This window comes from Pongo pygmaeus, chromosome 8, assembly GCF_028885625.2.
Source record: "Pongo pygmaeus isolate AG05252 chromosome 8, NHGRI_mPonPyg2-v2.0_pri, whole genome shotgun sequence".
Classification (NCBI taxonomy): Eukaryota; Metazoa; Chordata; class Mammalia; order Primates; family Hominidae; genus Pongo; species Pongo pygmaeus.
The window spans coordinates 134,966,409-134,990,038 of NC_072381.2; the positions used below are offsets into that span (position 1 = coordinate 134,966,409).

General features: G+C 53.5%; 3 protein-coding genes across 5 annotated transcripts in view; 2 read left to right on the top strand and 1 right to left on the bottom strand.

The window, feature by feature from the left end:
* The window catches only part of MGMT (O-6-methylguanine-DNA methyltransferase), a 300,789-nt gene that overhangs the window by 41,344 nt on the left and 235,815 nt on the right, over positions 1-23,630 (top strand). The window lies entirely within an intron of this gene.
* LOC134740199 (uncharacterized) lies at positions 1,249-4,986 on the bottom strand. Its single transcript, XM_063670430.1, has 3 exons — positions 4,957-4,986; positions 3,711-3,803; positions 1,249-1,797 (listed from the first exon to the last, which is right to left on the bottom strand). The coding sequence occupies exons 1-3, from the start codon at positions 4,984-4,986 to the stop codon at positions 1,249-1,251; spliced, it is 672 nt and encodes a 223-aa protein (XP_063526500.1).
* LOC134740200 (basic proline-rich protein-like) lies at positions 5,161-11,658 on the top strand (the record flags this gene model as incomplete). The annotated part of the gene is made up of 10 exons (XM_063670431.1): positions 5,161-5,233; positions 5,332-5,552; positions 8,750-8,889; positions 9,144-9,373; positions 9,617-9,757; positions 9,809-9,901; positions 10,061-10,135; positions 10,652-10,762; positions 11,154-11,216; positions 11,360-11,658. Coding segments are annotated over exons 1-10 (1,446 nt in total), but the record flags the coding sequence as incomplete, so codon positions are not given.

The following is a 23,630-nucleotide window of genomic DNA, read 5'->3' on the forward strand; positions in this document are numbered from 1 at the left end:
CACACGGTTCCTGTGTGCATTAGTGTGGTTGGGCTCCTTCTCTGTGTTGTGTGCCTGGCACATTCGGATTTCCTTGTGTCCTTATGCTATTTCTATAGAAAAAGGTGTGTTTTATCAAATGGAAAATAGCTTACAGTAATGGTAGTTAATTATTTTGGAGTTCCAAGTTGTTTAGAATTGATAGAATTCCTAAATCTTGAGTTAAAATTCTACTCTAGGATGACTAAGAAAGACATGCTGTGTTTACGTGTATTTTCCAGTTTAACCAGAGGTGACTTTAGACAAGTAATTCTGTTCTGCCAATTTATTTCTCTAAGTGTTGTCAATTTAGCTTTTTCACGGGATTCTGGGATATAGAGTTGCTTGGTCCATTGAAATCTATATATGTACTTTTTTTTTTTAACCAAATCTAACTCTTCTGGGTTTTAGAAAGCATCTCCCGTCCACAGCTTTTGAGAAAAGTCCCGTAAATTGGATGACACGAAATGGCTTCAGCACCAGAATGAAAAGGAAGAGCAGCAGAGGCTTGGGGCACCCACCTGGGGGCTGTTTCCTAGCGCTGGGCAGAATCTTGGGGTCAGGGTTGGAGGGCCTTAAGGCCAGATTGGAGGTGGGAGCGTGGCGAGGTTGCCGTGCCAGGATGCACAGTGTCCAGCTGGGGTCCTGGAGCAGCTGGGGTTCTTCCCTCAGGGTGCTGTCCTCTGCCTGACGAATCCTGTTCCCTGTCTCCTCGGGAGAACACCAGTACCAGGACACCAAGAGTTGCCAGGTGGGGGCATCTAAGGAAAGGAAATGTTCATGGGATGCGCCACAGAGTTGATCCCTTGGAGAATATAATCGGGTGATTCATAGAGGCTAAAATATAACATAGTTGTTAGAAACATGTGGTTTTGTGGGAAATCACATTCCTTGGGGAAAACGCTGGAATTGACACATGAGAATGGGTGAGATGTTGGAAGAGGTTGAACAGGTGGGAGGACTGAATCGCTGCAGAGCCACACCCGGTGGTGGAAACATGTTGAGGGCCTGCAGGTGCCCTTGAGGAAGGGTTTTGGTGGATGACAAATATGATAGGAACCACGTGTCTTGGGGAAAACACTGGAATTGATGAGTGAGAATGGATACATTATTGGCTCTATTGGAAATTACAGCTGACAGATCTAAAGCTCTGTCATGCATCAGGGGCTTGCTGGTTATTTCAGTTAGTTTAGTAATTTCATTGACCTGTAACATATGTGTCAAAGAATTTTAGGAAGTTGATAGAAGTGTACATATTGATGAAAATAAAAATTCATAAGAAATAGATGATGGGTTTAGGTACAGAATAAGGGCACGAAGATAAATGAAACCAGTATACCAGATGCAGGCATGTGCTTCCCATGATGGGAACCCCAGATACCAGAAGCAGCCAGACACGGCCACGTGCTTCCTGTGATGGGAACCCAGTATACTAGACGCGGGCACGTGCTTCATGCAGTAGGAACCCCGTATATCAGATGCAGCCACGTGCTTCCTGTGGTGGGAACCCGGTATACCAGACACAGGCACATTCTTCCTGTGATGAGAACCTGGCATACCAGATGCAGCCACGTGCTTTCCGTGATGAGAACCCCGTATACCATCTGCAGCCAGACACAGACACGTGCTTCCTGTAATGGGAACCCGTATACCAGATGCAGCCTGGTGCTTCCCGTGATGGGAACCTGGTATACCAGATGCAGCCACATGCTTCTTGTAATGGGAAACATCTTGGAATATGCCAGGAATTAAGCAGTGAGCTTCTTGATGGTCAGAACACTGATGGGAACCAAAGTAGTTGCGTTAAGCCAGCACCAAGGTTCTGGGTTGTGTGTTTTGTTTAACACAGCCATATTCACCTGGCCATCAGTTTTTTAGAGTGAGGAGACCTTCCCAGGGCTATTGGGGATCAGATGAGGGGCCTAGCATATACTAAGGGCAGAGCTCTGAATAGGTTAACAGGAGCCCTAGATCCCACTAGAGCTGGAACTAGTTTTATCTGTGTAGGCCTAGAGCCCCCCTGTGCAAAGTGGTGTCTGGGCTGGCAGCATCACCCGGGCCTACCCACTCCTGCTGTATCGGAATCCGCATTGCACAAGCTCCTAGCACTGGCCATTGTGGAGGGAATGGCGCTGTCTCGCGGTACCTTCTCCGCAAGGCTGGCTGCTGCTTTTCCTTGGGTCTGAGTCTGGCTGTCCTCTTTTCAGGTCGAGGATTTAAAGCCGCCTAGCTCAGGGCTCAGTCCTGGGTGTGTAGCTGGCCAAGAAAGGGCAGCGAATTCAATTTGCTAAGTGTCTGCTCTGCAGATGCAGGATGCTGGAGATGGGGGGTGCAGAAAGAAACAGGCCCTGATTCTGTCCTCACACGCGGTGGGGTAGAGGCGGCGAGGTGTTGGCAGCCATCCCTGCTTTAATTGACCTGAGCTGTCATTCCCTCAGCGATCAGTTTCACCTGTTTGCGGACTGCCTGTAGTAGTGCTTGCTTCTTGTTTTCTTTATATCAACTTATTTTTAAACACCCGCTTTAACTTCTTCCTAAGGAACTGCCGTGAGAACAAGTGTTTGCTGTGCTCATTTATTCTGTCACATGTTAATTTAAATCTATAGTTAATAAACTAGTGTCTCAACTAATCTCACCACCTGAGTGAGGCGTGTTCAACACCCTAGAGTCAGACCATGTCTTCCCTGAGACTTCCCGACACCCCAGGGCTCTGGAAGGGTCGTTCTCATGCCTTTGAGCTTCGGGTCTTTCATCATCAGAGAAATGGACTGTGTCTCATTTGCAGGGCTCTTGTAAGGATTAGAGAAGAGGAAAGTGAGTGCCTGGCATGAAGGAAATACCATCAATGTCACTAAACAACTCTTACTATTAAGTGTTTCTGAGTTGAGTTGTGGCTTAGCGATGCGTGAAACAGTTGTTGAATTCTAGTCTGTGCCGTTCAGTGCCTTGAATATATGTATACTTGATAATGTTTATGATAAGCGTTGGTGAGGATGTGGAGAAATTGGAACCCTGTGCGTTGCTGGTGGGAATGTGAAATGGAGCAGCTGCTGTGGGACACTTCTGGAGGTTCCTGAAAACATGAAGCATAGAATTCCCATGTGGCCCAGCAATTCTACACCTAAGGACATACCCCCCAAAATTGAAAGCAGGGTCTTAAATAGATATTTGTACACTGGTGTTCATAGCAGCATCATTCACAGTGGCCAAAAGGAGAACACACGCAAACGTCTATCTGTGAGTGAACGGATACATTAAACGTGGCTTATCCATGCAATGGAATATTATTCAGCCTTAGAAAGGATGGGAATTCTGGCACATGCTGCAACATGGACAGACTTTAAAGACATTAGCTGAGTGATATAAGCCAGTCACAAAAGGACAAGTACTGTATGGGTCCACGGACATGAGGCACCCAGAACAGGCAGATTCAGAGATCAAGTAGAATAGTGGGTGCTGGGGGGTGGGGAGAGCTATTGTTAAATGGGGACAGAGCTTTTGCTGAGGTTAATGAGAAAATTTTGGCTATAGATAGAGGTGATGGATACACAACTTTGTGAATGTATTTAATGCCACTGAATTACACATTTACAAAATAGTTAACATAAATATTGTGTGTATTTTGCCACAATAAAAATATATTTCCTAACATTTAAACAAAAGGAGTGTCTGGGACGTTACCTCCGACACACCTGGTCATTTGGCACCACCAGCGACCCCTGGCTGCTGGCAGGTGTCTGGAGCAGCAGCTCGGAGCAGGAGGCCCAGAATCCACAGTGCCAGGTCTAGGAGTGCAGGGGTGTGGCAGGAAGCGTGACCCGGCGGCTCCTCTTCAGAGCCTCGGGGACCACCAAGGCAGTTCTTGACACTTTATCCTCGCCTTGGTGTTCAGCATCGGAAAACAAGGAGAACTAGAAAGTCTTGACTTTCTAAAGGATGTGGTAAAACAAGGGAAGGCCATGATGCAGTGAGTCTTATCACACTCTTGCTGTGACCTTCATGAGGATGTTGGAGCGTCTTTTCTTCATTGCGGACGGAGGCTTCCAAACTCCACGGCTGAGCCCCAGTTACAGTTAGTGTGCAGTAAGTCCTGTGAGTAGTCGTAGAAGTGGAGAAAATGGCAGTATCTTTTCTCTAAAAAATGTTTACAAACAGATACTTAATGTGAGTTTGCTTGCTAATAGGTTAGGTTCTTAGAGTTTAAAGAAGTAGTTAATTATCAAAGCTTTTTCATTCTTGACAACCAGCATTTTTCCTCTAATTCGAGCTACCTTTGAAATGAACACTGCGGATCTCTGAGATTTTCATCTGTGAATGTTGTTTGAAGAATTCATTCTGCTGTAATTTAGATAAAATGTACCTGCTGAATTTTGTAATAACATTCACAAAGTTTTATATTTTTGTTTGTGTTTGAAATATATGATAGAGGTTTTCCTCCTGGTAGTGAGAATATATCAATATGAGAGAGATACAATTATATCAATCAATTATTTGAACAAAGATTGGGTATTGTTTACATTTAATTTTGTAATAATTCCTATTTCCAAGGAAGAACAATGCACAATACTTTGTTATTGTGTCATTTATTTGTATTGTGGGCTTTGTTTTTCTTGAAACATAGGTTCCATGTATAAATGTGGATTTTATGTATATCTTTCCCCATGTATATTACAAGTATTTCAAATCAAATAACTTGGCCAAAATGATTTTTCTATATTAAACATTATATTTTCATTTAAACCACTAAAATTTCTCCTAGTTCAGTCTGATTCCTTCTTGCTTTTTTGCGTACAGTGAGTGCTATGGTCCAAATGTTTGTTCTCTCACAAAATTCATGTCGAAACCTCACCCGTAAGTTGTTGGTATTGAGTTGGGGCCTTTGTGGGGAGATTAGGTTAGTGCCCTTATGAAAGAGACTCCAAAGAGGTAGAGCCCTACCCGATTGAGGGTGCAGCAGGAAGCTGCCATCCGCGAGGAAGTGGGGCCTCACCAGGCACTGAGTCTGCCAGCGCCTTGGTCTTCAACTTCCTGGCCTGCGCAACTGTGAGAAAGAAATGTCTGTTGTCTATAAGCCGCCCAGTCTATAGGATTTTGTTATGGCATCTCAGATGGACTGACACAGTGAGCATGCCCCACCCGGAGATGGCCTCGCCCCTCTTGCTGTCAGCATCAGGACTGATAGAAGCTGGGCCCATTCAGAATTTCCAGAAGCTGTGTCAGGTATTGGGGGTCATCAGACTCTAACCAGTACCCAGCAGACAGATGGGACCTGAGAGAAAGGGTTGGGGTCTGCCCCTTCTCCGCTCCCTGCAGTGGCCGAGGGCACGAAGGAGGGCACAGTTCAGGGGATTGAGAGACGTGTGCTGACTGTCCAGCAGCAGGTCCACCTGCAGGCACGGTGCGGCCTGGCGTCTCGTCTGAGAGGACACGTGTGCAGGGCAGGCAGGACCCACGGCTGCTGCTTCCCCACTCGCCAAGGCCCCGTCAGGAGCAACAGCTGCGGCCCTGGGAGCCCACAGTCCAGCCAGGAGGTGGTGAGCACAGGGCGGAGTGTGGGGTTGGGGATTCCGCTTGTGGTGTTCCCAGATTCAGGGGATTTCCACAAGGCCCTGTTGAAGGGCAGTGCTCCTTAGATAAAGTGCACAGTCCTTGGAGTGGGGGTCCTGTCTCATTACTTGATAGCACGTGTTTCAGCTGGCTCTTTAATGGGAAAGTTGGTGCTTTAGTGAAAGCTCCAGTCCCCTAGATACAGAGTGTGTTGCAGATATTTATCCATTCCTGGCTGAGCGCGGGGCAGTTTCCACCTGCAGATTCGGGCTCTGGCTCTGGGTTATGGACCTTTGAAAGTGGCCATGCCAGAATTTGTGACCTTGACGTCTTGACACATCCTGTAAGTGGTATGACCTCAAGGGAAGAAAGCTAGTGTGGCCTGCCTATGGGTGGGCCTGTGGACTGTAAAAGCAGGTGTACTTAGCAGGAGTAGTTACCATGTTGCTGAGAGCCTCTAGCAGTTAGAGGTGTAGTCTTCAAATTCACATTTGAATGTCTCTGCCTACTACTGAGAAATCCACAGCAAGGGAAAAGAGCAAAACTGTCTTTCTGTGAAGGGTCTGTTTTATTTTTTATTTTATTTTAATTAATGAGATGGCGATCATCCAGGGAACAGGATCTAAACGCAGTCTTTGAACTTGAACCCTGTGTGTGGTGTCTGCGGGTTTGGGTGTGAGCAGCCTCACTCTGCTGGTTCCCAGCTTAAACGTCCAAGGAAGAGCTCATGACAATTTTTATATTAGTTCTTTAAATATTGTATTGTAAGTTCGTCTCTTCCCAGCCCCTCTTGCTATTTTTATTGCTCCATTTGAAGTTCCAGCCAACAGCCCAGGCCCTTTCTGTCTTTGATGTCTGTATGGTGGGCAAGATCTCATCACGACCCACATCAGTTTTGCCGTTAGAAATGTATTGCCATAGAGGAGCACATTCATAACTGAAATCACCAAATAGGGAATTCTTTCTAGAGGCTGTGGCTGCCTCAGTGAAACGTGCGTGGCTGAGCCGAGCAAGGAAGAGTTAGTGGGGTAGGGTGAAGGGATACAGGTGGCGTGGGGTGGGGTGGGGTGAAGGGATACAGGTGTGTCCCTCTTCTTACCCGGCATGATGCTACCAGAAAGCGGATGGGAGAGCTGTGTGATGAACAGGTGAGACCCTGGCTGGACCCAGGTGGGCTGCTATAGAAGCAGAATCAAAATCGTGTAGCACGTTGCCTTCCCTTTCCCAGTAATGTAAAGAATTCCTCTTAAATGGAAATCTACTTCAAACTTTTATCAGATTAATTTTAATAAAAAGCTGAATCAATACGAAGCAGCTTGGGAAAACAGCTTCCCCCCAACCCAGCCCCCACCACCAATAACATTTTACAGATTCAAGCCCAGTATTTCTTGTTTCTAATGAGATGGAAGGGAGGGGTATTCTTGGCACCTGCTCATTTCCTTCCCTTTGGAAACTCAGCCAGGTTTTTATCATTAGCTTATGGGTCGCTAATGTTATGTGCACTCATAGCAGAAATGGAAATCTGCCATCGGTGAAAGTGGAGACCTTTGAGAATTTATGCACCATCAAAATGTAAATACCAACTCTTATAGAATATTGGGGTTAGCAATGTCGACAGTTCTACCCCGAGTGCAGTTGGTGGTGGGGCTCCAATGGAAACAAACTGGTGTCCAGCAGTCAGCTGTCTGCGCATCCATCCCTCCCACTCCAGCTTCTCCAGGTAAGACTGGCCGTGCGAGCGCGGAGGGTAGAAGGTCTTAGGGACACCTTAGGATGGGAGGCGAGCTGGTAGCTGGAGCTCAGCTTGGGGGTTTCTGGTGCTCTGCACATGGCTCCTGGACAGAGAGGGGCATTCTTCTGAATGGACCTCAGAGGTCCTGTGGTCCTCTTTGGCCAGAGGGCACGGGACCCCTTAGCTCATTTCTAGTAATGGGATGGGTGGGTGTTAGGAGGAAACACGCAGCCCAGCACAGGCTCCCTAGAGCACGTCGTGAATCTTTCTGTCCCCTCCCTGCCCCGCCTCACCTCTTCTGTGGCCTCCCTGCACTGTTCCCTTCCTGTGTCCTCAGTTGCCACGTGACTGACACGTGCTCGGGGCTCATTTGATGGCTCTGGCAACTTTCTCTAACTCAGTTTACCTTTTGGCTGCCCAGTGCTGGATCGCCAGTCTGCTTTACTGTTCACGGTAGGAAGGGCATCATGGCCTCACACATGGGCATGGCACCTGCGCTGGGGCTTACTCGTCTCATGAGGCGGTGTGTCACACAACGCTTCCTGAGGGTGGGGTGGCCATGAGCGAGAGCGAGAGCATTCGCCTCCATCCTGTTCCTGTTGCAGAGGAGGAAGAACTCTGGGGCCCTGTTTGCTCAGGGTGGACTGAGGCCCAGACCAGCTTCTTGTCTCCACACCCTCACTGTGACCCCACAGGAAAGCATATTCCCAAATGTAACTGTGACACCACAGCCCGGGACTGCTGATTGAATGAATGAGTATTCTCCTTTGGGTTTCCCACAGAAGTTTTCCCCCAGTTCCGTACTGGGGTTGTGGCTTTGTCACCTGCAGTGAGAATATGCAAATGCTTTAGCAGATGTTGTGTGGCTCGGGCCTGCCTGCCTTATTCGGAGATATTTCACACCTCTGTGGGCTTCCAGTGGAGGACATCTCTGGGGAGGGAGTGCTGTCTCCATCGTCCTTTGGGAGGGCGTGAGATGGCTGCACCAGGCACCACCCTCACGTGGGCTCTACATCAGGAAGCATATCACACTGTGTCTGGCATTGGTGTCCTGGCCAGACGCCCTGTTTATAATGATAGAAAACAAAATTTTCATCTCTGTAATTTACCACCTTCCTTCAGCAGCATTTCACTTGGTTTACTTCCTTAATTCACAAAATATGTGAAGAAACTTTATAAATCTTAAACATGAGAAAATTCTAAATGATGTGTGTACACACACACACACACACACACACACACACACACACACACAGAGTTGGCCCTTGGACAAGACAGGTCTGAACCGTGTGGATCCACTTACACTTAGATGTTCTTCTACCTCAGCCACAACAGAGACAGCAAGACCGCACCTGCCCCTCCCCCACTCCCTTCCCCCTCCTCCCCTCCCTTCCCTCCTCCCCTCCCTTCCCCTCCTCCATTCCCTTCCCCTTCTTCCCCTCCCCTCCCCCTCCCCCCTCCCCTCCCCCTCCCCCCTCCCTTCCCCCTCCCCCCTCCCTTCCCCCTCCCCCCTCCCCTCCCCCTCCCCCCTCCCTTCCCCCTCCCCCCTCCCTTCCCCCTCCCCCCTCCCTTCCCCCTCCCCCTCCCTCCCCCTCCCTCCCTCTCTCCCCTCCCCTCCCTCTCTCCCCTCCCCTCCCCTCCCCCACTCCCCTCCCCCTCCTCCACTCCCGTCCCCCCTCCTCCACTCCCGTCCCCCTCCGCCCCTCCTCCTCCCCTCCCTTCCCTCCTCCACTCCCTTCCCCCCTCCACTCCCTTGCCCCCTCCTCCCCCTCCCCCTCCCCTCCCCTTCCCCTCCCCCTCCCCTCCCCTCCCCCTCCCCCTCACTTCCCCTCCCCCTTCTCCCCCTACCCCCTCCTCCTCCTCCCCCACCCCCTCCTCCCCCACCCCCTCCCCCTCCTCCCCCACCCCCTCCTCCTCCTCCCCCACCCCCTCCTCACCCACCCTGTCCCCCTCCTCACCCACCCTGTCCCCCTCCTCCCCCACCCCCTCCTCACCCACCCCGTCCCCCTCCTCCCCCACCCCCTCCCCTCCTCCCCCACCCCCTCCCCTCCTCCCCCACCCCCTCCCCTCCTCCCCATCTGTTCCCCCTCCCCCTCCTCCCCACCTGTTCCCCCTCCCCCTCCTCCCCACCTGTTCCCCCTCCCCCCCACCTGTTCCCCCTCCCCTTCCTCCCCACCTGTTCCCCCTCCCCTTCCTCCCCACCTGTTCCCCCTCCCCCTCACTTCCCCCTCCCCCTCACTTCCCCCTCCCGCTCCTCCTTCTCCCCACTTTCCCCTCCCTCTCCTCCTCCTCCCCCATCCTCGTCCCTCTCCCTTCCACCTCCCCCTCCTCCTCCTCCCCCTCCTCCCCCTCCTCCCCCTCTTCCTCCCTCTCCTCCTCCTCTTCCTCCCTCTCCTCCTCCTCTTCCTCCCCCTCCTCCTCCCCCTCCTCCCCCTCCTCCTCCCCCTCCTCCCCCTCCTCTTCCCCTCCTCCTCCCCCTCCTCCCCCTCCTCTTCCCCTCCTCCTCCCCCTCCTCCTCCCCCCCTCCTCTTCCCCCTCCTCCTCTTCCTCCTCCCCCTCCCCCTCCGCCTCCTCCCCCTCCCCCTCCGCCTCCTCCCCTCCCCCTCCCCTCCCCCTCCTCCCCTCCCCCTCCCCTCCCCCTCCCCTCCCCTCCCCCTCCCCTCCCCCTCCTCCTCCCCTCCCCCTCCTCCCCTTCCTCCTCTTCCCTGTCCCCCCTCCCCCTCCCCCTCCTCCCCTACCTCCTCTTCCCCTCTCCCCTTCCCTCTCCTCCCCCTCCCCCTTCCCCTCCCCCTCCACCTCCCCCTCCCCCTCCCCCTCCCACTCCTCCTTCCCCCTCCCCCTCCCACTCCTCCCCCTCCCCCTCCCCCCTTCTCCCCTCCTCCCCGTCCCCCCTTCCTCCCCTCCTCCCCCTCCCCCTTCCTCCCCTCCTCCCCCTCCCCCTTCCTCCCCTCCTCCCCCTCCACCCTCCTTCCTTCCCCTCCCCTTCCCTTCTCCCTCTGCTTCCTCTTCCTTCCCCTCACTTCCCCTTCCCCCTCCCTCTCCCCTTCAACACCCCCCTCTTCCTTCCCCTCCCCCTCCCCATCCCCCTCCTCTTCTCCTCCCCCTCTCCTTCCTTCTCCTCCCCCTCCCCTTCCTTCTCCTCCCCCTCCCCTTCCTTCTCCTCCCCCTCCCCTTCCCTCTCCTCCCCCTCCCTTTCCTTCTCCTCCCCCTCCTCCCCCTCTTCCCCTCCCCATGCTCTTCCTTCACCTCCCCCTCCCCCCTCCTCTTCCTTCCCCTCCCCATGCTCTTCCTTCACCTCCCCCTCCTCTTCCCCCTCCCCATGCTCTTCCTTCACCTCCCCCTCCCCCTCCTCTTCCCCCACCCCCTCCCCTCCCCCTCCTGCACCCCCTCCCCCTCCTCCACCCCCTCCCCCTCCCCCTCCTCTTCCCCTTCCCTTTCCTCTTCCCCCTCCCTTTCCTCTTCCCCATCCCCTTCCTTTTTCCCATCACCTTCCTTTTCCCCATCCCCCTTCTCTTCTTTCCCCTCCTCCTCCTTTTCTTTCCCCTCCCCCTCCTCTTCTTTCCCCTCCCCCTCCTCTTCTTCCCCATCCCCCTCTTCTTCCCCTTCCCCCTCCTCTTCTTCCCCTTCCCCCTCCTCTTCTTCCCCTTCCCCCTCCTCTTCTTCCCCTTCCCCCTCCACTTCCTTCCCCTCCCTTCCCCCTCCCCCTCCACTTCCTTCTCCTCCCTTCCCCCTCCCCCTCCACTTCCTTCCCCTCCCTTCCCCCTCCCCCTCCACTTCCTTCCCCTCCCTTCCCCCTCCCCCTCCTCTTCACCTCCCCCTCCTCCTCACCTCCCCTTCACCTCCCCCTCCTCCTCACCTCCCCCTCCTCCTCCTTCACCTCCCCCTCCTCCTCCTTCACCTCCCCCTCCTCCTCCCCCTCTCCTCCCCTCCCTCCTCCCTGCTCTACTCCCCTTCCCCCTCCTTTTCCTTCCCCCTCCCTTCCCCCTCCACTTCCCCCTCCCCCTCCCCCTACTCTTCCATCATCTCTCCCTCCTCTTCCATCATCTCTCCCTCCTCTTCCTTCAACTCCCCCTCCTCTTCCATCACCTCCCCCTCCTCTTTCATCACCTCCCCCTCCTCTTCCATCACCTCCCCCTCCTCTTCCATCACCTCCCCCTCCTCTTCCATCACCTCCTCCTCTTCCATCACCTCCCCCTCCTCTTCCATCACCTCCCCCTCCTCTTCCATCACCTCCCCCTCCTCCTCCACTCCTCTGCCTCTCACTGCTCTGCCCCTCCCCCCCTCCCCTCCCCCCTCCCCCCCACTCCCCTCCCCCCTCCCCCCTCCCCCCCAGTCCCGTCCCCCCTCCCCCCTCCCCTTCCCCACCTTCCTCCTCCTCTCCTCCCCCTCCCTTCTCCCCCCTCCTCCCCCCTCCACTCACCCTCCCTCTTCCCCCTCCCCCTCCCTCGTTTCATCTCCCCTCCCCTCCCCCTCCTTTCCTCCCCCCTCCCCCTCCCTCTCCCCTCCCTCTCCCCTCCTCCTCCCCTCCTCCTCCCTCTCCCCTCCTCCTCCCCCTCCCCTCCTCCTCCCCCTCCCCTCCTCCTCCCCCTCCCCTCCTCCTCCCTCTCCCCTCCTCCTCCCCCTCCCCTCCTCCTCCCTCTCCCCTCCTCCTCCCCCTCCCCTCCTCCTCCCCCTCCTCCCCCATGCCTCCCTCTTCTCCCCCATGCCTCCCTCTTCTTCTCCCCCTCCTCCCCCTCCCCTCCCACTTCTTCTCCCCCTCCCCTCCCCCTCCCCTCCCCCTTCTCCTCCCCCTCCCCTCCCCCTTCTCCTCCCCCTCCCCTCCCCCTTCTCCTCCCCCTCCTCCCCTCCTCCTCCCCCTCTTCCTCCCCTCCTCCTCCCCCTCCTCCCCTCCTCCTCCCCCTCTTCCTCCCCTCCTCCTCCCCCTCCTCCTTCCCTCCTCCTCCCCCTCCTCCTCCCCTCCTCCTCCTTACCCTCCCCCTCCCCTTCCCAGCCTACTCACCATGGAGATGATGAAGACCTTCATGATGATCCACTTCCACTTAATGAATAGTAAATATATTTTCACTTTCTTAGCATTGTCTTAATAACTTTTTCCAGTTTATTTTACTGTAAGAATACAGTGTATAATATACATAACATACACAATGTGTGTTAGTTGAATGTTTATGTCATCATTAAGACTTCCATTCAACAGTAGGCTATTAGCAGTTAAGTTTTGGGGGAGTCAAAAGGTTATGTGGATTTTTGACTGTGTGGGGCTTCAACAGCCCAATCCTTGTACTGTCCGAGCATCAGCTGTATACATACATATCTTGCCGTTTGTATTATAGTAGCTCTGTGCATGGGGCATGTCTCTGCAGGAAGAGGGACTGTCCTGACTCTTTTGGGCCTAGTGGTGATTGTCTGGGGCACTCCTCCCAGAGCCCTGACTACTGACAGGTCACTTCAAGAATCAAAGAACCTCGACTATGATGTCATTTTTCTGTAAGCCCTGGACTACTATAAATTATGTTTTATCTGTCATAATTAAGACTCGGAGACTACTAAGCTGTCTTCGAGGGGAAAGGCCTGTCCCTTTCTCCAGAGAAATAATTAATTGTTAGAGTATATGGTTTTTGAAGAATTTACTGTAAGATAAAAGACTGGTATTTTATTCTTGCATTTATTAGTATTTAATCAAATGGAAAGTGCACTTTCGGCCTGGAAATCTTGGCTTCAGCTGCAGGATTAGACTGAATTATTGTTTAAAGAGTAAAAGGTATAAAATTATATGTTCAAGTTATCAAGCCACTGATAGGTTTTGGGTATAATGTAACTAATTTAGAACATAAAATTTCCTGCCTTGTGGACTAGAGCATTGGGTTAATCATTTGGAAGCAGGGTGCACTTCCTCTGCTGCGTGGCCTCGCGGTGAGATGGAGCCTGTCGCTCCAGGAGCACGAGACCTTTACGGAGTCTGGTGCCATCAAGGCCCACTTGTCCACAGCCACCGGAGCGTGTCTGGAACACCAGGAGCCACTGGAACGTGTCTGGAACACCAGGCTCTTCCATTCGGGACACTGAGTCATAAATCATCCCACGCGTCTCACGCAAGAATTCTTCCCTGCAGAAATTTCATGAAACTTAGTCTTTGCTAAGGGTAAAGAGGACTTAATTCTCTTTGTTCTCAGTGGTGCGCAGGCTTAATGCTCGTGGGTGTTGACTGGTGGCCGGCACATCAACAGCTCGTGGGTGTTGACTGGTGACTGGTGGCATTGCTTTGCATTAGAGGATAGCTGGCCTCTCTACACCATGACTTAGAAAATTCCAGCCAGGCACAGTGGCTCACACCTGTAATCTCAGTACTATGGGAGGATTGCGTGAGGCCAGAAGTTTGAGTTCAGCCTGGGCAACATAGCAAGACCCTGTCTCTACCAAAAAAGAAAAAGAATAAAGAAAATTCCAGAAACATTTGTGACAGCATCACTGTTGAGGTTGTAGTGCCACAGGCAGTGCGGCAAGCATCTGGTTTATCTGCATGAGCTCATGACGTGTTCATCAGTGGGCAGAAAAAGATGGGATCAGACAAAACAGATGCTGTCAGGATCCTTCAGATCAGGATAGCAAATGTTTCCTGAAATGGGCCAGGTCGGAAATATTTCTGGCTCTGTGATGTACAGCCGCTATCATAGCTACCTGACCCTGCTGTTAGAGCTGCTGTAGACAAGACTCAGAGGAGGAGTGGGGCTGCTACCCGTGACACTAGACCGAGGTTGCCGAAACTGGAGTGTCCCATTGTGTGCACGTGTCCTAAAGCATCTCCTTCCATCTCCTTGTCTACTCCTACCGTCCGCGTACAGAGCCCCTACGGTGCAGGTGCAGAGCCTCTACGGTGCGGGTGCAGAGCCCATATGGTATGCTTACAGAGCCCCTAAGGTGTGACTACAGAACCCCTAAAGTGCAGGTGCAGAATCCCTACAGTGTATGTGCAGAGCCCATATGGTGCTAGTACAGAGCCCCTACGGTGTGAGTACAGAGACCCTACGGTGCGGGTGCAGAGCCCCTATGGTGCGAGTACAGAGCCCCTACGGTGCATGTACAGAGCCCCTACGGTGCGAGTACAGAGCCCCTACGGTGCGAGTACAGAGCCCCTACGGTGTGGGTACAGAGCCCCTACGGTGCATGTACAGAGCCCCTACGGTGCGGGTGCAGAGCCCTTACTGTGTGGGTGCAGAGCCCCTAAGGTGCGCCTACAGAGCCCCTACAGTGCGGGTACAGAACCCCTAAGGTGCGCCTACAGAACCCCTATGGTGAGGGTGCAGAGCCCCTACGGTGCGCCTACAGAACCCCTACGGTGAGGGTGCAGAGCCCCTACGGTGCGCCTACAGAACCCCTGTGGTGAGGGTGCAGAGCCCCTATGGTGTGCGTACAGAGCCCCTACGGTGTGGGTGCAGAACCCCTAAGGTGTGCCTACAGAGCTCCTGTGGTGCGCGTACGGAGCCCCTATGGCACGCAGGCTTGCCCCACTACCTGCTGTCCCTGGATTCCTGTCAGATGTCCACGTGCCCAGCCTGACTGGGCATGGCCCTCCTGGAAGCAGTTTCAGGGCCAGTTCTGATCTCGGGTGGGGATGGAGAGCTGGTGTCTGGGCTGCTCAGAGCTCAAGCCCCGCACATCATCAGAGTGACCTCACCAGCTCCAAGTGCCCCTTTTCCCTCAGTTTCGTTATTTGGGAAGTGAGGAGGTCACACCAGGCTGGACACAGTGAGGGGATTTCAGTCCGTGTGTCCCCCTGTCACGCGGGGTGGCTGCATGCAGGGTGAGTTCAGAGAAGCTCTGGATGCAGTGAGTGAGGCCCCTGCCCAGCCTCTTGGTGGAAGTCACTGGCCTCACAGCTCACTGCGATTCAGAGACCTGCAGTGTGAAGATTCTTCCAGATTACTGGATGGAAGGGACTTCAGTGACCTCATGTAAGAAAGGAAGTCACCCACTGGTAGCCTCAGAGAGGGAGCCTCTGGCAGTCTGGCTCACAGCCGGGCCAGATTCAAACTGTATCCAACAGCAGCTGCTAAGAGAACCCACCTCAGTCCTGCAGGAGTCCACACTCTCCTCCAGGCCCCCAGGGAGGGTGTTTCCACCTGGTACCTTGGGGAGATGTGGCCAGAGCTGCTGGAGGGACCCTCTACCTGCTGGGGTCAGGGGGTCTACATCTGCCCACAGTGTTGGCTCAACAAACGTGTGCTGCCCACCCCAGGCCCAGGGCAGGTCCCACAAGGCCGAGGCTGCACTTTGCTGTCCAGGGGGCCGCAGCTGAGGCCTGTGCACCTCCCCAGTGCTAGTGCCAGCAGCACAGTGCAGGAGTCACAGCTCCAGGAGGACATGCAGGCTGCCTGCCGTGGGAACGTCCGTCTGCCGTTTGCAGACCGAGGCCCATGTGTGCAGAGGGAAGCGTGCCGGTGCAGCGCATGCAGGGCCATGGGAGATGGACTGACCAGTGGTCTGGACCAAGAAGGCAGCAAAGGGCCCTGTGTGCTGAACTGAGCTGCTGGGACTTAATGCACACAGAACCACGGCATGTAATGGAGAAGAATTCCCTGCTCTGGGAAGCCTGGGTAAGGGTGAGTGGGAGATAAAGAAGCAATCAGAACGCTGCTGAGTCTGGTGGGGGTTGGAGGTCACTGGAAATAGCTCCTCCCTAGTTTTACTCAGATCTTCTTGGCAGGGTGCATCTTAGCATTTGTAGAAGGTACCAAGGCATGCCTGGGAAGGGCATGGGGGCCCTGCAGGGGTCACGGGCTGGGAGAAGAGGGGCTTACTACCTTGGGCCTCTGGACACAGGTAATGCCTTTGCCTCAGGTGGCCAGAAGTGCATGTAGGCTTTGCAGAAAGCTACTGTTCCTTTCCTGTGTGGGTGTGTGACTCCTGGACGGTTGCCGGAGATTGCCCTGAGGCTGGGGTGGGTGCCCGTCCTGGAGCCCCCATCCCACAGTGCTCTTTGTCCATAGGATCTGCGCACACAAGGGTTTGGTTGTCAACCTGGAGACACGCATTATGGTGAATCCCAGTGTTGACTGATTATATCATTAAGTGGGTAACATGACACAAAAACCACATGTTCTGAATGTACAAATTCCATCCCAGGGCAGGTAGAAAATTGTATTCACCATGGCTTTCTTCCCATGGCTTCATTGCAAACACTTGGTGCTTTGCTAGTACAAGGTCCTTCCTTGGTGGGGAGGGGTGTAATCCCATGGCGATGGCTGGACGAGGAGAAAGAGGAGCTTCCCCTCAGCCACTGGACGGGACTGTCCAGGCTGTTCCACAGTGGCCACAGAGAGCCCCCAGCACCTGCTCGGGGCAGGAATTAGTGGCTTTGGCTGCCTTGCTTAATTGAGAAAGTTGATGTTTCCGTCAGATCTTCTTGTGTTCGCACATGTTACTTATTCTCTAAGAAGTCAGTGAAACTTCACCCAACTTTAGAGGCTATAAAGAATAAGGTTATTTTCTGCCATGACATATTTAAGCTGAAGCTTCCCAAGCTGTAACAGTTTGAAGAAGTGACATTTCATTTTGAACACCAGCCTGCCACCTCTTTACTCCTCATGACAGGCTGTCACTGTGCAGCACAGCAGTTAGTTGGTTCCTGAAGTGCCAGAAAATTCCCAGGTTGTGAGGAGTGTGCTGCTGGTGGGGTGAGATGTGTGACCCGGCGGGGGCCTCGGTGGGCACAGGTGGGAGACCTGGGCCAGAGCCCTGTGGGGTGAGTGCCATCCTGGCCAGGCCACACGGCCGGTGCAGCTTCTTTCCCTTCTGCAAGGCAGTTGGCATTATCACAGATGTTAGCGTAGGAAGTTCTAGCAGGGCTAGTTAAAAATGAGGGAAAACATGGTGTTTTCTCATTGTCTTTTTCATAGTAAACTAAAGGAATCATGCTTGATGAAGGCTGAAGTGTGGTGTGATTCAATCGGGCATGAGAGTGTGCTGAGGTCTCGGATGTCTCGGGCCTGGGGTCAGCTCGAAGAGATTCATAGGCGGATCTCCAAGCCCATGCTGCCAGGAGGGCCGGGCTGCCGACGTGGACGCGCACAGCTCCCTGGTTCACACAAGACTTGGGGTTCCCTCCACCGTGGAATCCGTCTTGCTTTTACAGGATTTGGGGACTATGAAAGCTCTTCTCTTCTAATGCATTCCCGTTGTCTAGAGGCTGGGGAGCACTATTTGATTTTAAAGGAACAGCCACAGTCCTGCCAGCTCCATAGAGACAGCGGAGGTGGCCTCGTGTTCTGAGCAGAGGGTGCCATGGTATTTCTGACCAGGCAGGACCCTGGCTGGATTCATGAGATTGTGTGAGTCCACAATGTGCTTGTCAGAAGCCAAGCGTCCTGGAGTTAGGGTCAGGTTCCCATGGTGGGTTTCATTACCCTCCTAGAGACTGGCGGGGTCCCAGCCTCTTGGAAGTGCCCGCTCAGACACTGCCAGGTACCTTGGAGGTAGCAGAAGCATCTCTTGATGGCAAGTGTCCATTGTGACCTGTGTTGAAGACAAGGTCTGTGTGAGAAGGTGCACTGGTACCTACTGTGTCCTAATGACCTGGGAGTGTCGTGAAGGCAGAGCAGCCCGTGACCTTCTGAAACCAAAAGAGTGGCTGCCCGCTCTGCCTCCTGGCTCCGGTGCAGAGACGTTCCAGGGTTCTAAGGCCTAAGCTGGCTGCACTACCTCCCACCCTCAAGAACGATTGGCATCTCTGGCATGCTCAGGCCCCTGCAGCCTTGCCAAACAAACAAAAACAACTTGTAATTTTTCATTTTATCTGTATTTTAGCATTAAAATGTTTTCCTCTACACAATTAGCTAGAGGACGCACAGTGTTTAGCCTGTGGCCGTGTCTCCCAGCTCTGCCGTGCACCGGGCATGTACACCTGAGTACTCAGGTTTGCACACCCTCTGACACTGGGACATTCATGTCATGGAACCTCTTCATATAGATTTTTCTTGGGTCTGCAGTGAGATGGCAAGTAGGAAAGCCTTTTATGAAACCTCTTAAAGAAACAGGTAATAGTTACTAAGAACCTTCCAAAAATACTTTTTTTTTTTTTTTTTTTTTTTTTTTGAGACGGAGCCTCGCTCTGTTGCCCAGGCTGGAGTGCAGTGGCGCGATCTCGGCTCACTGCCACCTCCACCTCCTGGGTTTACGCCATTCTCCTGCCTCAGCCTCCCAAGTAGCTGGGACTACAGGTGCCCGCCACCATGTCTGGCTAATTTTTTATATTTTTAGTAGAGATGGGGTTTCACCGTGTTAGCTAGGATGGTCTCGATCTCCTGACCTCGTGATCCACCCGCCTTGGCCTCCCAAAGTGCTGGGATTACAGGCATGAGCCACCGTGCCCAGCCCCAGAAAGACTTTTATAGGCTGGTCTTGACAGTGTTCTGGTATCACAAACGAATCGTCAGTTAGAGCTAGAGTTGGTTTAGCTAAACTGTCGGAATGGATATGGGAGTGGCAGTTATAATCTGGAAACGTTGTTCCAAAGTGCTTGAAGTTCCAGGGAATTTTTGGAGCAATTTGTTAAAACTGTACACATTTACGTTTTCTGCCCTTTTCTCTAGGTGTGATCTATTACTTTCACACACACACAGCAGTTTGTATGTTAACTGCTTGCTGACTGATTTCCTGCTTGATTGCACAGATTCAAAGCAGTGTGTGAGCTTCAGAACAGCATTTATCTTCCCGCATTACTCATATTTAGTTCCATCTATGTACCAAAGAGAAGAGTTTAGAAAAGAAAACCAGATTTTATGTTAAGTATGATTTTTAAATGTAGACAGGTGCCAGTTTATATCTCAAAATGGGTGATTTAAAGACGAGTGAACAGATTTCCTTAGATGTCCGTCTGCTTCTGGGATCTGATGTGTAGGCATCTTCACGTTGGTTTTATAATGTGCCACACGTCATGTGTTATTTCAATGACTATGCTGAGCCCTTTAATAAGACACACGTGCCTGGGGTGCTTCTGGAACCTTGCTGCCAGGGCTCATTGTTCAACTATCCCTAATTCCCCAGGGCTCTTGTTGTTAGAGTATTCTTTACAACCAAAGCATCATTAATCAGAAAGGTGCTCTGCTGTGCGGGGCCAGCTCCGATGACAGTAATAAAAACCGGCACACCTCCTGTTCAAGGACCCAGACCCTGGAAGTCTGTGCGTAAGCCAAGACATGAGCAGTATTTGTGGAATGCGGCTTCAGGTAGAAACCTTCTTTTAATTTGCAGGCCTGGTTATGTAATTCTAATGCAGAATCTCCCCTTCGGTTTTTGCATGCGTGTAGCCGGGTTCACAGAACTTTAGCCACAAGCAGGAGTGTTTCCCTTTTTCCAGGGCTCCCGTGTTAGGCCCCCACGAGGAGCCTTTGGGGTGGCATTTGGGAATGCCGTTTGGATCCCTTCTCAGTTTGACATCCCAGGTGGCAGCTCCAGTTTTGTCTGGTGAAACGATTTCAATGTAACAGAACCCCTTTCGGTTGTGAGAGCAGAATGAACTGAGCCACACTTGACTGTCTTGTGCTGGATGTGACCCAGCTGAATCCACGGGGAGACCCCTGGTTACAGCTGGGACCACGGGTGGGATCTCTTAGCCGTGGCCCTTTATACTTGGTGAGCATCAGCCACACCGCGTGGCCAGGTTTATGATTAGGTGATAGGGATGAAGTGTTTTTGACACATGCTTTTCTTTTTTTTTTTTAAATTAAAATACTATCTCATGCCTGATTTTGAGGTGGGCTGAGCGTGAGTCCTGAGGATGAGAGGGGCTTCCCCAATGCCCCTTATTCCCTGCTCAGAAGGGAGATTGCAAAGCTAGTTTTCATCTTGTGATGTCTTTGTGGGAGGTTGTGAGGCAGTCCGACATGGTCCTCTTCCTCCCTCAGGTCAGCCAAACTCCCCCTTCACACAGACCCGAAGCCCAGGCCACAGGGGACCTGGGCTACCTTGTTTGTAAACAGCTTACAAGGAGGCAGGTGATTTCTCCCTTTTAGCCCGTTCGTTTTTATGTTTTTGAGGTGTGGTCTCACTGTGCTGCCCAGGCTGGTCTGGAACTCCAGGACTCAGGCGATTCTCCCACCTCCGCCTCTGGATAGGTGGGACCGCAGGTGCACATCACCACACCCGGCTAGTCTGTTTCTGTGTGTTTTCATTGCACAGGATACCGGCAGTGGAAATGGTTAAGAGGGAAAGACATAGCTGCAAAGATGGTCCTGGAAGGACGGTTTTTAGACCTGATGGTTTTTAGTGCAGCAGGCCTGGAAAACGACTACCAGTAGGGGAAAAAGAAGACAGTGTCTGTTTCTGGGTCTCTTCCTTTTAATATGGCAGGAACTGGCCTCTGGCGCCAATTGCTTAATTCAGAACATTGTTATTTAAACGCCATTCACGTTAAAAGGGAGATGAAATGAAATTCATTTCATTTTTCCAGAGGTCTCCAAATAGCCATGAAAAATCAATTTTTTTCTGCCACCAAGTACCATCAGCCACTCATGTGGTTTAGGTGGATGCCGTGGTGGTGCAGGGAGCACTGCGAGGCTGTGGGGCCGCAGGCTTGTGCTTCGCGGGAGTGGGAAGGGGGGACATTAGGAAGCCTGACTGTTGAATCGCTTGGGTGTCCTAAATGTGGGCTGTGGTGTTGTCCCAAATGTGGGCTGTGTTGTCGTCCCTCTGTGCAAGCCCGAGAGGCAGACAGCACTGAGTCCACTGGACGCCTGCTTGTCTGGTTGCCCCTTAGACTGTGGTACTCTCAGTGACACGGCTGTCCCATTATGTGCACATGCCCTGTTACAGCTTTTGGAGCCCCCTTAGGACCGACGGTTCAAAATCTGGAAGTCCTAAACATTTGGGTCTTCCACGTCGTCGTTTATTCTGCAGATTCGAAGCTGGCGTGTTTGAGTTAGACGGGACACTGGAGCTGCCTGCTTTCCTTTGATGGTACGCCGAGGGCCTCTCTGCCCCTGTGTGTTCCCTGAGGTTCCGGTGGGCTGCTTCAGGGAAGAAGGGCCAGGAATTCCTCTTTCTAAGACAGACCCTGTTTTATGGAGCTGTGAACCTTGTGCTTGGGTGTAGTAGGTGGTTGGCTTTTTTCTTTTCTCCTTTTCACAGCACACTTGTAGCCAGAGCAGATTCTATGATTTGCCTGGAGAGAGCTTGCACACACATTGTCACCCTGTCTCTGGTGGTTGTGGCTGCAGCCTCCCAGACACCTCTCCCTGTCCCCGCCCTTGACACGCCTGGAATCTGTGTTCTCCCTCGTTTCTCCGACTTGCATCCCAGGACTTGGCCCTCACTGCTCCAGGAGCTGCTGAGGCAGTGTCATCTTAAAGCCGGGTCCTCTCCCTCCTGGTGACCTGGTCACCACCTTCTGCTCATTAATGCTCTGTGCTTCTTCCAGCGCCAGTGCCTTTGCCTGTGCGCACCTGCCTGCCTCAGTCTCTCTTCTCCTCTTCCTCTCCACCCAGAAAACTACAACACTATCCCTTCTGTCTCAGCACTTCTTCCAGGAAGCCTTCTTGGACTCCCCAGGACATCCAACCCCTTGATACAGGCTCTCATTAATCCTGGAGTTCTCCTTCTGAACTCCTATCTCAATTATCATTGCATGATTCATATAATTAGATGTTTTGTTCAACATATATTTGCTGAGAAATTGTGGGTGCCAGGCACTGTTATTCTAAATGCTGGGGATACAGCAGTAGATCAGCTAAGACTACTCTGGGTTGAAGGAAAACAGGAATTCCTCAGAACACAGACTTGAAACCAGCCCAACTTTCCTGTTCTCACACAAGGAGAAGCCTAGCCAGCCGTGGAGAGCTGCGATGGTGTAGTGGCTGTGGAGAGCTGTGGTGATGTAGTGGCCATGGAGAGCTGTGGTGGTGTAGTGGCTGTGGAGAGCTGCAGTGGTGGAGTGGCCATGGAGAGCTGTGGTGGTGGAGTGGCTGTGGAGAGCTGCGGTGATGTAGTGGCCGTGGAGAGCTGCGGTGGTGGAGTGGCCGTGGAGCGCTGCGGTGGTGGAGTGGCCGTGGAGCGCTGCGGTGGTGGAGTGGCCGTGGAGAGCTGCAGTGGTGGAGTGGCCGTGGAGAGCTGTAATGTGGAGTGGCCGTGGAGCGCTGCGGTGGTGGAGTGGCCGTGGAGTGCTGCGGTGGTGGAGTGGCCGTGGAGAGCTGTAATGTGGAGTGGCCGTGGAGCGCTGTGTTGGTGGAATGGCCGTGGAGTGCTGCGGTGGTGGAGTGGCCGTGGAGAGCTGTAATGTGGAGTGGCTGTGGAGAGCTGCGGTGGTGGAGTGGCCGTGGAGAGCTGCGGTGGTGGAGTGGCCGTGGAGAGCTGTAATGTGGAGTGGCTGTGGAGAGCTGCGGTGGTGGAGTGGCCGTGGAGAGCTGCGGTGGTGGAGTGGCCGTGGAGAGCTGCGGTGGTGGAGTGGCCGTGGAGAGCTGCGGTGGTGGAGTGGCCGTGGAGCGCTGCGGTGGTGGAGTGGCCGTGGAGCGCTGCGGTGGTGGAGTGGCCGTGGAGCGCTGCGGTGGTGGAGTGGCCGTGGAGAGCTGTAATGTGTAGTGGCTGTGGAGAGCTGCAGTGGTGGAGTGGCCGTGGAGAGCTGTAATGTGGAGTGGCCGTGGAGCGCTGCGGTGGTGGAGTGGCCGTGGAGCGCTGCGGTGGTGGAGTGGCCGTGGAGTGCTGCGGTGGTGGAGTGGCCGTGGAGTGCTGCGGTGGTGGAGTGGCCGTGGAGAGCTGTAATGTGGAGTGGCCGTGGAGAGCTGTAATGTGGAGTGGCCGTGGAGAGCTGTGGTGGTGGAGTGGCCGTGGAGAGCTGCGGTGGTGGAGTGGCCGTGGAGAGCTGCGGTGGTGGAGTGGCCGTGGAGAGCTGTAATGTGGAGTGGCCGTGGAGCGCTGCGGTGGTGGAGTGGCCGTGGAGAGCTGTGGTGGTGGAGTGGCCGTGGAGAGCTGCGGTGGTGGAGTGGCCATGGAGCGCTGCGGTGGTGGAGTGGCCGTGGAGAGCTGTGGTGGTGGAGTGGCCGTGGAGCGCTGCGGTGGTGGAGTGGCCGTGGAGAGCTGCAGTGTGTAGTGGCTGTGGAGAGCTGCAGTGGTATAGTGGTGCTTCTCTGAGAAAGTGACGTCTGAGCATGGTTGTGAGTGAGATGACAGTGGCCACTGTGCAGGCTGGGAAGGAGACAGAACAGTAGCACGGACGCTGTGAAGCGAGAGCGAGGCTGGAGTGTGAGGGGCAGTGGCGGGGGGAGCGGGGATGTGGGTGCGATGGGGTCATGGGGGACTGAGGCCAGAGAAGGAAGTGTGGCCCTGCCGAATTTGAGACCATTTGGGC